Source organism: Rhinopithecus roxellana, chromosome 1 (genome assembly GCF_007565055.1).
Source record: "Rhinopithecus roxellana isolate Shanxi Qingling chromosome 1, ASM756505v1, whole genome shotgun sequence".
NCBI lineage: Eukaryota > Metazoa > Chordata > Mammalia > Primates > Cercopithecidae > Rhinopithecus > Rhinopithecus roxellana.
In genome coordinates, this window is record NC_044549.1 from 124,888,761 (window position 1) to 124,904,124 (window position 15,364).

Genomic DNA, 15,364 nt, shown 5'->3' on the forward strand with positions numbered 1-15,364 from the left:
GGAGTGGGACTTAGTAGGAGGAAATGCAGAGAAAACAAATTGAGGAGACTGGTGCCCTGGTGTGAGATGCCTCAACAGCCATGTCCCTGTGGGGTCCCCACAGCCTTTGGCTGCTTGACAGGAAAGCACAGCCCTGGCCAGAGCCCCCTGCCCCACCGCAGCCCTCACATAGCCACCACTTCACCCCGGCCCTGGCCTTTCTCTTTTCCCCAGGGAACTGTCTCACAATCAAATTGAGGAGCTGCCCAGCCTGCACAGGTGTCAGAAATTGGAGGAAATGTGAGTCTGGGGTGGGGAAGAGGCAAAGGCATGCCAGCCAGACCCTGAGAAAGTCCTACAGGGAGGCATGTTGCAGGGCATCAATAAGGGCCAATGCAAACTCTGACACTTCTTCCTTCTCTTTTCTGAGTTTGTTGAACTCAGGGTTTAGGGCTGAGAGCTTGGCAGAGGCCTGCACAATGGCCCTAGGACTCACAATAGAAGACAGACCCAGGAGCTGGTACCTAAAAGAAGTCTCAAGGCGGCTCCTTATGAATCAATAGCAACACAGAAATGCAGTAGTGATTACGACCAGTGGAGGGACAGGGTCACATCAGGGCCCAGTGGGCTGGACCAAAGAAGGCTTTAAGTAATTGCAAGCACCCTGCATTTTGGAGCATGCTCTCTCCTTTTCCATACCCCCGTAAACACACACATGCATATGTGTGTATGTTTGCATGTTATACACAGACATACACAATCATATGTGGAAGAACAAGCCTGGGATTCAAAGGTCACAAATAAAATATCATTTGAAAAATTCTCTAAGCTCTGTTAACCCAGCTCCTGTTTTCTCAAGTCAGCATGGCCTCTTGAGCCTCCCTGTGTCTGTCCCCTACTTCTAGGCAGGACCATACCTTTTGGGGCTGGGGCAGGGTAGAGGTATGAGGGTCTCCTGTTTGTCTAGGTGCCAAGGGAAGGAGAGTCTTCTGCATGACTGAGGTCCAGGGTCCATCTCCCGTTCAGACAACCAGTCTACTGAGCTCTGCTTCCCAGCTTGGGCCAGTCACTTGGGTTGGGCGGTGCTCTGCTTCTGGGCTAGGGTCTGGAGGACCCATGGTGATGGGAGGTGTGGGGGCCAGTTTGGCTGGGCTGGGAGCCAGGCCCAGTGGGAACACTGGAAGCTGACTCCCTTTTGGGCCATGGGGATGGTTTTGTGGCTTTGTCTCCTGACCCACTTACCCAAGGCAACCGGATCCCCTTGTGCTCCCTTTAATTCTGGTGACTTCCTCGGGCTGGGCCCTTTCTTCCTGTGCCAGGAGAAGTGGGGGGCTCTACTTTCTTCCTCCCAGTGCTCGGGGGGCATGGAGCAGAGCCAGGGTCTGAGCCTGCCGACTCATCCAGCCTCTCTTGCTGCTCTAGCGGCCTCCAACACAATCGCATCTGGGAAATTGGAGCTGACACCTTCAGACAGCTGAGCTCACTGCAAGCCCTGTGAGTACCCACATCCAGGGGTGGGCCATGGAGGAGCCACCATGTCCCTCTGCCAGGCATGCTCATTGTCATAGCACATGTGTACAATTTAAGCAAATGTGACATGCACATCGCCTCCCAGCTGCCAAGCTGTCATGTCCCTGTTCCTGGGGCCACAGCCAACTCAGGAGCAAGTACCTTCCCCAAAAGGTTAAGGTTACTGTTACTGGGGGCAGGTCAGATGGGGGTATGTGAGGGAGAGCCCGTGATGGGAACAGTGAGTCCTCCACATGTTACTATCCCCTCCTGTCACACCCTCTCTGCCTGCAGGGATCTTAGCTGGAATGCCATCCGGTCCATCCACCCCGAGGCCTTCTCCACCTTGCGCTCCCTGGTCAAGCTGTAAGTGCCTGCTGCATTCTCCTCCAGGATGCTGGGGGCCAGTCGGGACTATGGGCTGGCCAATGAGGGCAGAAGGGCCACCCCAGAGCAGGAACATGCATATCCCAGGGAGATGGGCCTCAGCCTAATCAATCATTCTGACAATCCGTTTGACAGAGTGTGGGGCCTGATAAACAGAGAGCCTGCCTCTTGCAAGCTCTGGAACATCATCTGCTAATGTTCTGCAGTGTTTTGGCAGCCTCAGCCCTCCTCATCTCCCCTGCCTGGGTCCCACCCCCATCCTCTCTATCCACCGATAAAGAGGATGTATTGTTCCTGGAATCCCTTCACACATAGGAGGGTAGAAGTAGATGTGGGAGCCAGGGTCTCAGAGAGCTCAGGGGTTCCCTGCTTGAGCATTGCTGTAGAGGACTGCCATTCTGTGAGGCAGCAGGGGACCTCAGGTCCTTCGAATTACATGGGATATAAACAAAGAGTGAGCAGTGTTGGCTATATGGTCATTATGTCAGGGCTGGAAGGGGCCTCTGCTGCAGCTGCCATGTACTGTGGGACAGGTTATTCACTGTGCAAGGGCTCCTGCCCAAGAGGGAGCTGACATCCTGCCACTTCCTTGCCAAGCTGTGAGTCCTAAAAGCACATCTACCTAGACTGGGCCCTTTTCTGGTTAACACAAAGACTCCTTTGGGCTAGCTCTGGCCCTGGCTTAGAGACTATCTAGCCCTACCCGCTTCACTTCACAGGTGAGGCCTCCAAGGCCCAGCAGAAGTTTGCTCAAAGTCAAAGGCCAGGACTCCCAGTGGGCACACAAGTTCCTCCTCAGGCTGGGGCCGTGGCTTTGCAAAACTCTCACCTCCATCTTCCCTCTCCTGTTTGCTCTAGTCCTGCCAGATAGGTAGGGTGGATATTTTTATCCCTTTGAAAGATGAGGACACTGAAGCTCAGGCAGATTTGCAGCTCCCCTTGGTTACACAGAGAGTTGGTGACAGCGCCAGGTTTCCTGCCTTCCAGTCCAGGGCTGTTTCCACGACGCACAGTCTGTGGTCTTTGTGTTTGGTTTGGAACCCTGGGCTTCCTCTAACGTGTCTCCAGTAGAAGAACATGCATGTCCTCACTTCTGGCTACAAAGCAAGCCCTACAAGATGGAATGGATGACCCAATCCCTGCTTGTAGCCAGATGACCAGCTCTGTCCAGTCCCAGACTCAGGCCTCTTATATCATCAGAAAAGTCAGAGGAAAGGCAGGGGGATGGGGATAAACAACAACAGGAAGGTTCACCAAGGGGGTGGGCAGGGCTTCCTGGATGGCACTTAGACCTGGGCACAGGAACTAAGTGGTTGAGGGAGCTCTGTTACCTACAAATTGGGACAGCTTGGCATTAAGTTAGAACAGTCCCTGGTACATAGTTGGCACCATTATGTATTGAATGAATGAGTGAATAAAAGAATGTACAACCTGCAGATGGTGCCTCTAGCAACTCTTGGCTGCCCTCCTCCCTCGGCATTCAATGCTCTCTTCTAAGCTTCTTTCCTGTCTTTGCTCCTCTCCTCTTGCTTCCATCCCAGGCACACTGGCCACATCCTCAGCACAACCCTGCCCCCTCAGCAATCCCACTGACTGCCAATAACCCTGACCATCCACTGTCCTAGGGACCTGACAGACAACCAGCTGACCACACTGCCCCTGGCTGGACTTGGGGGCTTGATGCATCTGAAGCTCAAAGGGAACGTGGCTCTCTCCCAGGCCTTCTCCAAGGACAGTTTCCCAAAACTGAGGTGAGAGACTGGCTTTCCCCAACACCTGGGTAGGCCAGCTGGAGGCCCTGGAAGGACAGGGAGAAAGCCAGACGGCTCCACCCTGAGAAGAGCCTAGAGGCTTAGGGTTTGACCGAGATTTAGTGGAAGGGCTCACCTGACTGCCTACAGACCAAATGGGGCCTGGTTCATGCCTCCCCTTCCTCCTTATCTCCTTGGTAGCATTTTCCCCTGTCCCAAGCACCAATGCTAGTGAGCACTGGGACCCGAGAGGATAGAAGTAAGATGATGTGAAGACCCCCTAGCCCTCCTTGTACCTCACCTGGTTCCACATGTCTAGATTGTCTGTCCTCACTTGGGCAGCATCTGAGCCCCTGGAATCAGGGTAGAGCCTAGGACACTGATGGGTGGAAAACAAGCTCACAGCCAGGCCATGGTGCTAATGACATCCAGGCCTCTTCCATGCAGCAGCAGTGGTACAGCCTGTGTGACCCAAGCCTCATCTGCTGCACACTAATGAGATGCCCTTAGGGCCTCTGCACTTACCCTCAGAGGGCACCAAATCCAGCTCCAATATGCCCAGAGATGGGGGAGGATAGGATGCAGGTCTCACTGAGGGCCAGAGTGAAGAATCACCAGGAGAATCCCTGTCTCCTTAAATATAAAAGAGGAGGTGCTGCCTGGGAGGAGAAGCAGAGCACTGGCAGTGCTGTGTGACCTTGGGGAAGCCTCTCTCCGCTCTGAGCCAGCAGAGAGGACTCCTTAAACAATGGGCAGAACGTTTCTTTCCCCATCTCACTTGCCAAGATGAACAAAGAAAGACAGAAATGCCTCCAGAGCTCTTCAGATCAGGAGTCAGGCTACAAGGCCCTTACGAAGAATGCCTAGGAGGCTGCCAGCACAGTGAACAGGGAACTTGGGAGTTGAAGGACAGGCACTGAGTGCCCAGCCCCTGGGTTGGAGATCTCTTAAATCAGACTTAGGTCTTAGATCCCAAAGATGCTGAGGCAGCCCATCTGCCCGCCTTTCCCCCACCAGAATCCTGGAGGTGCCTTATGCCTACCAGTGCTGTCCCTATGGAATGTGTGCCAGCTTCTTCAAGGCCTCTGGGCAGTGGGAGGCTGAAGACCTTCACCTTGATGATGAGGAGTCTTCAAAAAGGCCCCTTGGCCTCCTTGCCAGACAAGCAGAGAACCACTGTGAGTGACTGGGGGCCCTGGGCTGGGGAGGGTGGTGGGCTGTGGAGAGGAAGTTAGAAGGGATGCTTGGGGGACCTGAGAGGGAATCTGACAGCGGCTGCAGAGGGAAGCCCCACAGAGGTGGGAGGAGCTGCCCGTGATCTGGGAGGAAACTCTACCTCTGTTTGCACTTTGTCTCTCTAAGACTACACCCAGCAGTGCTTGGGACAATGTAATGATGGCGACAATGGTTGTGGTAATGTCTCAATATCTGCCTAGCCCTTTGCAGTTCACAAAGGGCCTCTCACGCACCATCTCACTTAACCCTCCCCTTATGGTCCACATGTTTCTTCTCCTTCAACTTCAGGGTGTTCTCAGAGAAGACAGACCCCTTATTTTATCAATCTGAGCCAATATGATTTAATTAAATCAATTGAATTAAACCTACTTCCAGAAAAAACAAATCCCCTCATAATGTGTCCTAGAACCAAAAGGAACAGTGCAGGGTTGTTGCTATCCAAGTCCATGCTGCACCTCCAGTCTGCCCCATGAGTCTGAAAGTGAGACTTCCGTGGCCACCAGGTGCAAGAGACCTTCACTGAGAATGGCCATTCGAGTGCAAGCTGTCTTGGGCCATCTGTGTTTCTGGAAGAGTTAGGGTAAAAGGCACATGTTGGAGGCAAGCAGCCAAGGGGGTTCTGAGGGATCATTTACTAAGTGGTGTCTTAGATACTAAGGGCAGAGAAAAGGGCTTCCTTCTCCGTCTGCCCATATTACAGAACACAAGCAGAATTAGGAGGGAGAGAGTAGGGGTCCTCTGCTTTGGGGTATTCTTTTTCCATCTCTCACTCTCCACAATATTTCAATGGAGAAAATAAACAAACAAACAAAAATCAAATATAAACATGTAAGAAAAACATCTCATGACAGTGTAGACAGAACTGAGGTCCAAACCCAACTACAACATTCACCAGTTGGATTGCATTGGACCAGTCATGTAATCATATTGAGCCTCACTTTCCTTATCTTTAAATGAGAAAGATAATTGGCTGGGTGCAGTGACTCATGCCTGTAATTCCAGCACTTTGGAAGGCCGAGGTGGGTGGGATCACTTGAGGTCAGGAGTTCGAGACTAGCCTGGTCAACATGGTGAAACCCCGTCTCTACCAAAAATACAAAAATTAGCCAGGCATAGTGGCATGCGCCTGTAGTCCCAGCTACTCAGGAGGCTGAGACAGGAGAATAGCTTGAGCCCAGGAGGTGGAGGTCATAGTGAGCTGAGATTGCACCGCTGCAAACTCCAGCCTGGGTGACAGAGTGAGACTCTGTCTCAAAAAACTAAATAAATAAATAAGTAAATGAGAAAGATAATGGATAGCTCATAGGCTGTTGGGGAAGACTAAAAGATTCCATAAATAATGAAGTATGCTCACCGCTACTGCTGAGGACTGGTGCCTTCTGGTATACATGTATAGGGAGAGTGCAACTGTGGAGTCCGGGGCACAGTGTATGGAGGGCAAATGGTGGGCAGGCAACCTGTGGATCTCTGAGAACCTCCTTCCCAATGTATTAACACACCTCCCTAGGGAAGGTATGAGGACCTGATGAGGAGCAGCCTAGCAGCCTGGCTGGCTCTGGGCCGGCAGACGGCTGTCCCCGGGGGACATTCCCGGATGTCTGCTGTACACTCCCTCAGGGGGCTGGAAGGAGGAATGGAAACTTTCCTTCCTCAAGGTGAAACTTTCCACCGGGCTTAGGTCTTGGAGAACCACAGGGCGTCAAGATCGTGGGCTGCCTGCCGCCTGTAATGGGAGCTAGGGCAGGGCCCCCCACTTCCTGTGGGAGCTAATGAGCCTCGAGAAGGAAAGCCAGGAGCTGCTGCTCCAGCCAGATTCGATTTCCTCCTCGTTTGAAGAGTGGTTACTTAACACCTTGGCTGTGACTTTCCCAGCCTCAGACAGAGTCCACGGGTTTCACCCCTTGCGTTTCATTCATGCATTTTGATTTCAAAGAATTGCTGAGCTCCATTCTGGAGAGCAGGGGCGGGCAGGGAGTGAAAGGTAGAGAGGAGGAAATGCCAGGACTCTGTGGGCACAACTCAGCCTCCTACCCGCCCTGATGGTGTCTGGGCCAGGGGCAGCTTCACAGTCTTCCTGCCTCCTGGGAAAACTCCCAATTGATGGTGTTTACCATCACCATCAATGTGGGGATGGAAGGATCCACACAGGAAACAGACTTTGTGAACCAAAGTTGGAACAAGTGCAACAAACAGAGTCACCTATCCATTGCTCTGCATGATGGAGGAAGAGCCTACAGGGTGTTGTCTCTTAAACCTGAAGATTGTACAGTTACCTTTTGAAGACAAGCCATTCTTTCCCAAACTTGGGTCCTCAGACACATTTCCCAGTCTGACTTGAGAAACTTGTCTTATTCTTTAAAAAGCCTTTCAATGATGGATTATCACGGCAAAAAAATGTTTTGTCTTTATAGATTATAAAATGTTCTAGATTCTCATTTCAAATTTCAAATTTCTTATAGAATTTATGGACCTCCAGCATGTCTGCAGCCCCCTAGAGTTCACAGGCCCTAGTTTGAGAAACACCGTAATAATTAATAAGAAAAAAAAAAAAAAGTGTAGGGCGGGGTGCAGTGGCTCATGCCTGTAATCCCAGCACTTTGGGAGGCCAAGGTGGGCGGATCATGACATCAGGAGATCAAGACCATCCTGGCTAACACTGTGAAACCCTGTCTCTACTAAAAATACAAAAAATTAGCTGGGTGTGGTGGTGGGCACCTGTAGTCCCAGCTATTCGGGAGGCTGAGGCAGGAGAATGGCGTGAACCCGGGAGGTGGAGCTTGCCATGAGCCAAGATCATGCCACTGCTCTCCAGCCTAGGCAACAGAGGGAAACCCCGTCTAAAAAAAAAAAAAAAAGAAAGTGTGAAATCTGGACTTAGAATTGAAAAGAACATTAAACATGATCTAGTCCAGCCTCTGACTCAGTGTAGAAGTGCTTTCTCTCACATTGAGGACTTTCTGTTTAGTATCATCAGTGACAAATTATGTTCAGCTCATGCATCTGTAAATCTCCTGAACCCTCCCCACACCCTGACCCCCCAAAGCAATTGGTTGCTTGCCTGGGAAAGCATAATGGTTAAACATCTGGGCTCTGTAGTCAAACAAACCTGTGTCTGAATTCTAGTCTATTGCTGTGAGGCTGCGGGCAAGATACTTAACTTCAATGAGCCTCAGTCTCCTTATCTGTCACCTGCCTCGTGTGGCTATTGTGAGGGTTAATGGGACCATGAAGATGAGGACTGGCTGGGCACAGTACCTGGTACAGAATAAGAACTCAAGAAATGTTAACTCTTATTGTTCAGTAAATCTATTAGCTGAAAACTTTTTTCTAATTGATACATAATAGATGTATGTATTTGGGGGGGCATGTGTGATTATTTAATACATTCATATAATGTATATAAAGATCAAATCAGAGTAATCAGGATATCCTTTGCCTTAAATATTTGTCTTTTCTTTATGCTAGAAACATTCAAATTATTCCCTTCTATCTAGGAAATAAATGTGTTAGTTGATGCCACTCATTGTAGCATGACAATTTGTTTCCTTATCAGTCTGCACAAGCTCTTCGAGAGCAGGGCCATCTCTTATTCATCCCTGAAATTCTTCTGAATTTGCCCAGTGCCACAATTGCACTCAGCAGATGTGGACCTACTTTGCACCTGTTGAAGGTGGGGTGTTCCTTTTTTGGACAGCTCTAATTGTGGGAACTTACTCTTGTTAGGAAGAAGTAGAGTGTCTCCATTCGAATCATAATTTGCCTCCTTCTACAGTCCATCCATCGATCCTGGTTCTACCCTCTGGGGCAAAACAGCATGTAGAAGTTGAATTCCTTTACCCCTAACAGTCCTTCAGCCCTTTGAGAACAGCCATCATATCCCCACTTACTCTCACTTCCTCCAAGTTAAACACCACCCAGTTGCTTTGACTGTTTCTTTCACAAATGGCTTCTGCTCTCTCCCCTCTAGTTCACTCGTTCACATCTGAACACACTCCAGCTCACTAATGTTTTCCTTAATGTGTAGTTTTCACAACTGTACACAAAATTACAGTGACAGCCCAGCCAGAGTAGAGAAATATGTAATCAGTAGCATACATTATTAAAAGAGCTTCCACTCCAACTCGAAGCAGCACTTGTGGGTAAGGCCAACTGGAGAGGACACAGAGCCCTGACTAATAGAAAGAGAAGGTCTAGGTGAAATGTTTGCTGTGCACTCTTCAGTGCAGATAATCCACATGTGGATAATAGGAAGCTGACCAAATCTTTACCCCTAAGGGTAGAAATGGATGTGCAGGGTTGCTGGAATGACCAGTGCTGAGCAGAGTTAGTAGGAGACAACTTAAAGGAGAGGGCATTTGGAGAAAGGTAGGGTTTGACTGACACCAAGACCCAGGGCCCTGCATCACTTTCTCTCCTTTCAGATGACCTGGACCTAGATGAGCTCCAGCTGGAGATGGAGGACTCAAAGCCACACCCCAGTGTCCAGTGTAGCCCTACTCCAGGTGAGGTGGTGTCTGGGGAATGGGGACGAGGGGGAATGGAGAAAGGGCACCCAAACACCTAGTTGAGGTATTAGTTCAGCCAGGCATGTCTGCAGCCACATTCTTTGCCTGACTCCCAGCCTGCTGCAGGAGGGCCCTCCTTTCATAATTCCTGGGGAAGGAACTGGCGTTCTTTCCCTTGGGTGGCTGCTTGAGGGGAGTAGCATGAATGGAGGCGAAGTCAAGCAATCAGCCAATTAGCATTTGTGCATCCAGGAGAAAACTACTGTCACACAGGAGAGAAGCAGGAAAGAATGCCTTGACCCTGTTGCTCAGGGTGGCACATAGGACTTCTTTTGAGTAATCCCTCAGTCTAAGACCCATACCACAGAATCCTAGAGCCAGATGGGACTCCGAAAGGTCACCTTTTCCATCCCTCCCTACTCCATCCCAGGAAGATTACAGCCTCTGTTAAAACTCTGCACAGTGGAAAAACTCCATAGTATTGCTGGGCAACTCCTTACAGCACCATCTAACCCTTACAGTTGGGGAAGTCTCCTTTAGCGTCTAACCTAAATTCATCTTGCTATAAAGAAAGCAAAAAAGAAAATTCTCTTTCTTTTTGGTGCAATTCAACTGGAGATGTTTAGAGTGAGGAAGTCCCTTCCCTTGCATATAAAATGCTAACAGGCCACAGAAGGCGGCAAGCAGCATGCTACTTAGGCAAGGATGGGAGCTCTTCAGAATGGACAGAAAGTGATGAACAGTGTGCTTCTTCCATTTCATTCCACCTCCATTTTCCTGTTTTCCAGCTTTCTCTGGCCCAGGACCCTTGCCTTCTCCCTTTACCCTCTCTAAAGCCTATAGAGTGATTGCCTGACCTTGCCCAGCCCGAGTTCTCAGTACTTGGTGACAACAGCACGCCCTCTAGTGCCAGCTCAGGGCCAGAACACTAACCCAACCTGGAGGAAGCAGGTGCTGCTTCTGACTTGGAAAAACACACATGCTGCATTCACGATGCCATGGAAATTTCACCTCCGAAAACCAGTAATCAGCAGGGATGAGATAAAAATAGGAAGTTCCAAAAGACAAAGTCCAACTTGAGCTTGCTTTTAAAATAATTCATACCAAATGGTCAAATAATTATGGTACATTTTATGGTACATGAAATATGTTTTGAATAATATAAAGATATCTTCTGGGGAAAAATTTGGGAAAGTCTGCTTGATAAAAATGTAGCTTAAAGAGAACGAGAAACGCATATACAGTTTTATTAGTCCACTTTGTGTTGCTTTAACAGAATACCTAAGACTAGGTAATTTATAAAGGAAAGAGGTTTGTTTGATTCACAATTCTGGTGGCTGGGAGGTTCAAGATTGGGCAGCTGCATGTGATGAGGGCCTCAGGCTGCTTCCACTTGTGATGGAAAGCAGAAGGGGAGTGGGTTTGTGCAAATAGATCACAGGGTGAAAGAAAAGCCAGACTCCCTTTAACAACCCACTCTTAGGGAACTAATCCATTCCCTGGATTGATTGAGAACTCACTCACCCCCACAGAAGGACATTAATCTGTTCCTGAGGGATCCCATGATCCAGATACCTCCCACAAGGCCCTACCTCCAACATTGCCACATTGGGGATTCCACTTCAGCATGAGTTTTGGTGGAGACAAACCGTACCCAAATGATAGCAGCAGTAAAATCTTAATTTAGTTTAAAAACCTGTATGTGTAGGCCAGGTGCGGTGGCTGAAGTCTGTAATCCCAGCACTTTGGGAGGCCGAGATGGGCGGATCACAAGGTCAGGAGATTGAGACCATCCTGGCTAACACGGTGAAACCCCGTCTCTACTAAAAAATACAAAAAAAAAAAAAAAAAAAAAAAAAAAACTAGCCAGGCGAGGTAGCGGGCGCCTGTAGTCCCAGCTACCCGGGAGGCTGAGGCAGGAGAATGGCGTAAACCTGGGAGGCGGAGCTTGCAGTGAGCTGAGATCTGGCCACTGCAGTCCAGCATGGATGACAGAGCGAGACTCCATCTCAAAAAAAAAACAAAAACAAAAACAAAAACCTGTATGTATGTATGTATTTTTTAAAGACTGGACAGAAATATACCAAGATAATGAGTTATCTCTGAGAGGTGAAGTCTCATGTCATTTTAATTTTTTCATGTTATATTTTCAAATTTTCTACAATTATCACCTATTATATTTGGTAATAAGAAAAAAATGGTTTAAAAATAGCTCCCACAAAAGCCTCTCAAATTCCCATGCTACCTAGAAACACATTGAAGAACAAGAGTCGAAAGCCAAAGAAAATGAAGAAATAATATTTCCAAAGTTACAAGGTGATTTAGGAACAGACTTTGGAGAGCGGGATGGAAAACACCAGGATCTCAGGCATCTCTTGTGGACCCAGGTTGGAAAACCCCAGAAGTCATCTGTATTTTGATTTACTGTACTTGAGACACTTTACCTCCCAAATACTGATTGATTGACAAATATTCAATGCGGTCTGTACCCCTCTCACAGAGCAAGGGAGAGCCAGCCTGGTGTAATATTTGGTCAGGACTCTCCCACGGTGGAGGCCTTAGTGGATCACTGGGGACTGACTGAAAGAAACGGAGCCTCAGGCATAGACTGGTTACTGTCTGGGCAGTCCCTCACACCTCTGTCCCTACCCACCATGTCTCCCAATTCTGATACCCTCTCCACTCCTTGATGGCAGCCTGTCCTTCCTTTCTTTCCAGTGCTGTCCTTCACTTAACATTTCCTCAATATCTGGGTTTGTACTGTATTAATTTGTACCATGTGTGTGTTTATTTTTTATTTTTATTTTTTATTTTATTTTTTTGAGAGAGTCTTGCTCTGTAGCCCAGGCTGGAGTGCAGTAGAGCAATCTCGGCTCACTACAACCTCCGTCCCCTGGGTTCAAATAATTCTCCTGCCTCAGTCTCCCAAGTAGCTGGGACTACATGTGCGCGCCACCACGGCCAGCTAAGTTTTTGTATTTGTAGTAGAGAAGGAGTTTTGTTTTTTGGCCAGGCCGATCTCAAACTCCTGACCTCAGATCATCCATCCGCCTGGGCCTCCAGAAGTGCTGGGATTACAGTTGTGAGCCACTGTGCCCGGCCTATATGCGTTCTATGTTCTGGTGTACTGAGAGGAGGGTTAGGGTTCACCCCACTTGCAGCTCTTCGGAAGAAGAGTCGTGTATGTCCCACTGCTCCTCCCCACAGCCCCAGCTGGGGGTTCTCTAAGGTGAGAGACCCTCCAACTGGGAGTTCTCTGGGGCCAGAAACTGGGTCAGCCTCCCTTAGACTGGGAGTTTTCCAAGGGCAGGGGCCATGTTCATCCCCTTTTGACTGGAAATTCTCTGAGTACAGAGGCTGACCTTGGTCCTCAAGACCTGGTCCCAACATCCTCTGGCCCAGGGTTAATGTCTCATCTTCTCTCCTACAGGCCCCTTCAAGCCCTGTGAGCACCTCTTTGAAAGCTGGGGCATCCGCCTGGCCGTGTGGGCCATCGTGTTGCTCTCTGTGCTCTGCAATGGACTGGTGCTGCTGACCGTGTTCGCTGGCGGGCCTGTACCCCTATCCCCGGTCAAGTTTGTGGTAGGTGCGATTGCAGGCGCCAACACCTTGACTGGCATTTCCTGTGGCCTTCTAGCTTCAGTCGATGCCCTGACCTTTGGCCAGTTCTCCGAGTACGGAGCCCGCTGGGAGATGGGGCTGGGCTGCAGGGCCACTGGCTTCCTGGCAGTACTTGGGTCGGAGGCGTCGGTGCTGCTGCTCACTCTGGCCGCAGTGCAGTGCAGCGTCTCTGTCTCTTGCGTCCGGGCCTATGGGAAGTCCCCCTCCCCGGGCAGCGTTCGAGCAGGGGTCCTGGGCTGCCTGGCGCTGGCAGGGCTGGCGGCCGCGCTGCCCCTGGCCTCAGTGGGAGAATACGGGGCCTCCCCACTCTGCCTGCCCTATGCGCCGCCTGAGGGCCAGCCAGCAGCCCTGGGCTTCGCCGTGGCCCTGGTGATGATGAACTCCTTCTGTTTCCTGGTCGTGGCCGCTGCCTACATCAAACTCTACTGTGACCTGCCGCGGGGCGACTTTGAGGCCGTGTGGGACTGCGCCATGGTGAGGCACGTGGCCTGGCTCATCTTCGCAGACGGGCTCCTCTACTGTCCCGTGGCCTTCCTCAGCTTCGCCTCCATGCTGGGCCTCTTGCCTGTCACGCCCGAGGCCGTCAAGTCTGTCCTGCTGGTGGTGCTGCCCCTGCCTGCCTGCCTCAACCCGCTGCTCTACCTGCTCTTCAACCCCCACTTCCGGGATGACCTTCGGCGGCTTCGGCCCCGCGCAGGCGCCTCAGGGCCCCTAGCCTATGCTGCGGCCGGGGAGCTGGAGAAGAGCTCCTGCGATTCTACCCAGGCCCTGGTGGCCTTGTCTGATGTGGATCTCATTCTGGAAGCTTCTGAAGCTGGGCGGCCCCCTGGGCTGGAGACGTATGGCTTCCCCTCAGTGACCCTCATCTCCTGTCAGCAGCCAGGGGCCCCCAGGCTGGAGGGAAGCCATTGTGTAGAGCCAGAGGGGAATCACTTTGGGAACCCCCAACCCTCCACGGATGGAGAACTGCTGCTGAGGGCAGAGGGAGCTATGCCAGCAGGTGGAGGCTCATCAGGGGGTGGCGGCTTTCGGCCCACTGGCTTGGCCTTTGCTTCACACTTGTAAATATCCCTCCCCATTCTTCTCTTCCCCTCTCTTCCCTTTCCTCTCTCCCACTCGGTGAATGATGGCTGCTTCTAAAATAAATACAACCAAAACTCAGCAGTGTGATCCGTAGCAGGATGGCCCAGTCTCTGGCTCCACTGATCACCTCTCTCCCGTGACCATCACCAACGAGTGCCTCTTGGTCTGGCTTTCCCTTGCCCTTCCTCAGCTTCACCTTCATGCTGAGCCTCTTCCTTGTCATGTCTGAAGCTGTGGACCAGAGACCTGGACATCTGTCTGCTTAAGGAAAATGAGGGAAGTAAAGACAGTGAAGGGGTGAAGGGTTGATCAGGGCACAGTGGACAGGGAGACCTCACAGAGAAAGGTCTGGAAGGTGATTTCCGATGTGACTCATGGATAGGATACAAAATGTGTTCTGCGTACCATTAATCTTGACATATGCCATGCATAAAGACTTCCTATTAAAATAAGGTTTGGAAGAGATTACACATGATGTCTTTTTCTTAGAGATTCACAGTGCATGTTAGTGTAATAAAGAGAGAAGTCCTACAGTAGTAAAATCTATTGAACTTTGTTTAACCCAGTTCCCTGAATTATTTGGTAACAGGTTTTTGTCTGCTTGTTTGGTGTTCCTGGAATATCTATTAACATGACAGAACTTAGCACTGTTCTCTCCCAGGGAGCTCATCTCTGTACCACCTAGTGCTACCCAGTGACATCACAAAATGCCACCACTTCCTGAAAGCCCTGATCCTAGAATGAACTGCCAGAGGTAACTGATGATTCCATCCACCAGTAGAGACTCTCAACACTTTACCTCCCACCTCTGTTATCCTATGCTGGGAAGGATGAGGAGAAGCCTACCATTGTGGTTCCAGACTCAGACCCCTGAGTTGGGGCAGGGAGAAAGGGATCCCTGTGTATTCTCTTACCACCCTGCCATCAACCCCAGCAAGCCCAAGCACCAATGAAAGTTTGTCTGCTGTAAGAGGGATAGTAGGCTTCCTGGATCCTGGCAGGGCTGTCTAGGTTCCTTCTGGCTCTTAGTTGCCTTCTTATGCTTCTCTATCAGATGCCCCCTGCTACCTCCTGCCACAAGCCAGGTCCTGCCTATTCTTTGGGACAAGGAGGCCTTAGCCAGAAAACAGGAGAGATAGGAAATTGTAGTTATCTGGGATCCTGGGTGCCTCAGATAGGCCACTGACCTTTCTGCCTCTCCCCTCATGACCTTTCTAACTATGGTCTACAAAGTGTCTCTGAGCATTTCCAGAATGCCCCGCTTATCCAGCCCCAGACACACACACATTCAAT

General features: G+C 50.3%; 1 protein-coding gene across 2 annotated transcripts in view; it reads left to right on the forward strand.

The window, feature by feature from the left end:
- Positions 1-14,604, forward strand: part of LGR6 (leucine rich repeat containing G protein-coupled receptor 6) — a 124,219-nt gene extending 109,615 nt beyond the window's left edge. Inside the window, exons 12-18 of one of the 2 annotated variants that reach the window (XM_010378875.2) lie at positions 214-279; positions 1,402-1,473; positions 1,783-1,854; positions 3,501-3,626; positions 4,644-4,804; positions 9,284-9,364; positions 12,798-14,604. In XM_010378875.2, the coding sequence (XP_010377177.2) occupies positions 214-279; positions 1,402-1,473; positions 1,783-1,854; positions 3,501-3,626; positions 4,644-4,804; positions 9,284-9,364; positions 12,798-14,053 (1,834 nt within the window). In that variant the 3' untranslated portion in view covers positions 14,054-14,604. The remainder of the gene's footprint in view (positions 1-213; positions 280-1,401; positions 1,474-1,782; positions 1,855-3,500; positions 3,627-4,643; positions 4,805-9,283; positions 9,365-12,797) is intronic. The other variant, XM_030930227.1, reaches the window with a different exon arrangement.
- The last annotated feature ends 760 nt before the right edge of the window (positions 14,605-15,364 follow it).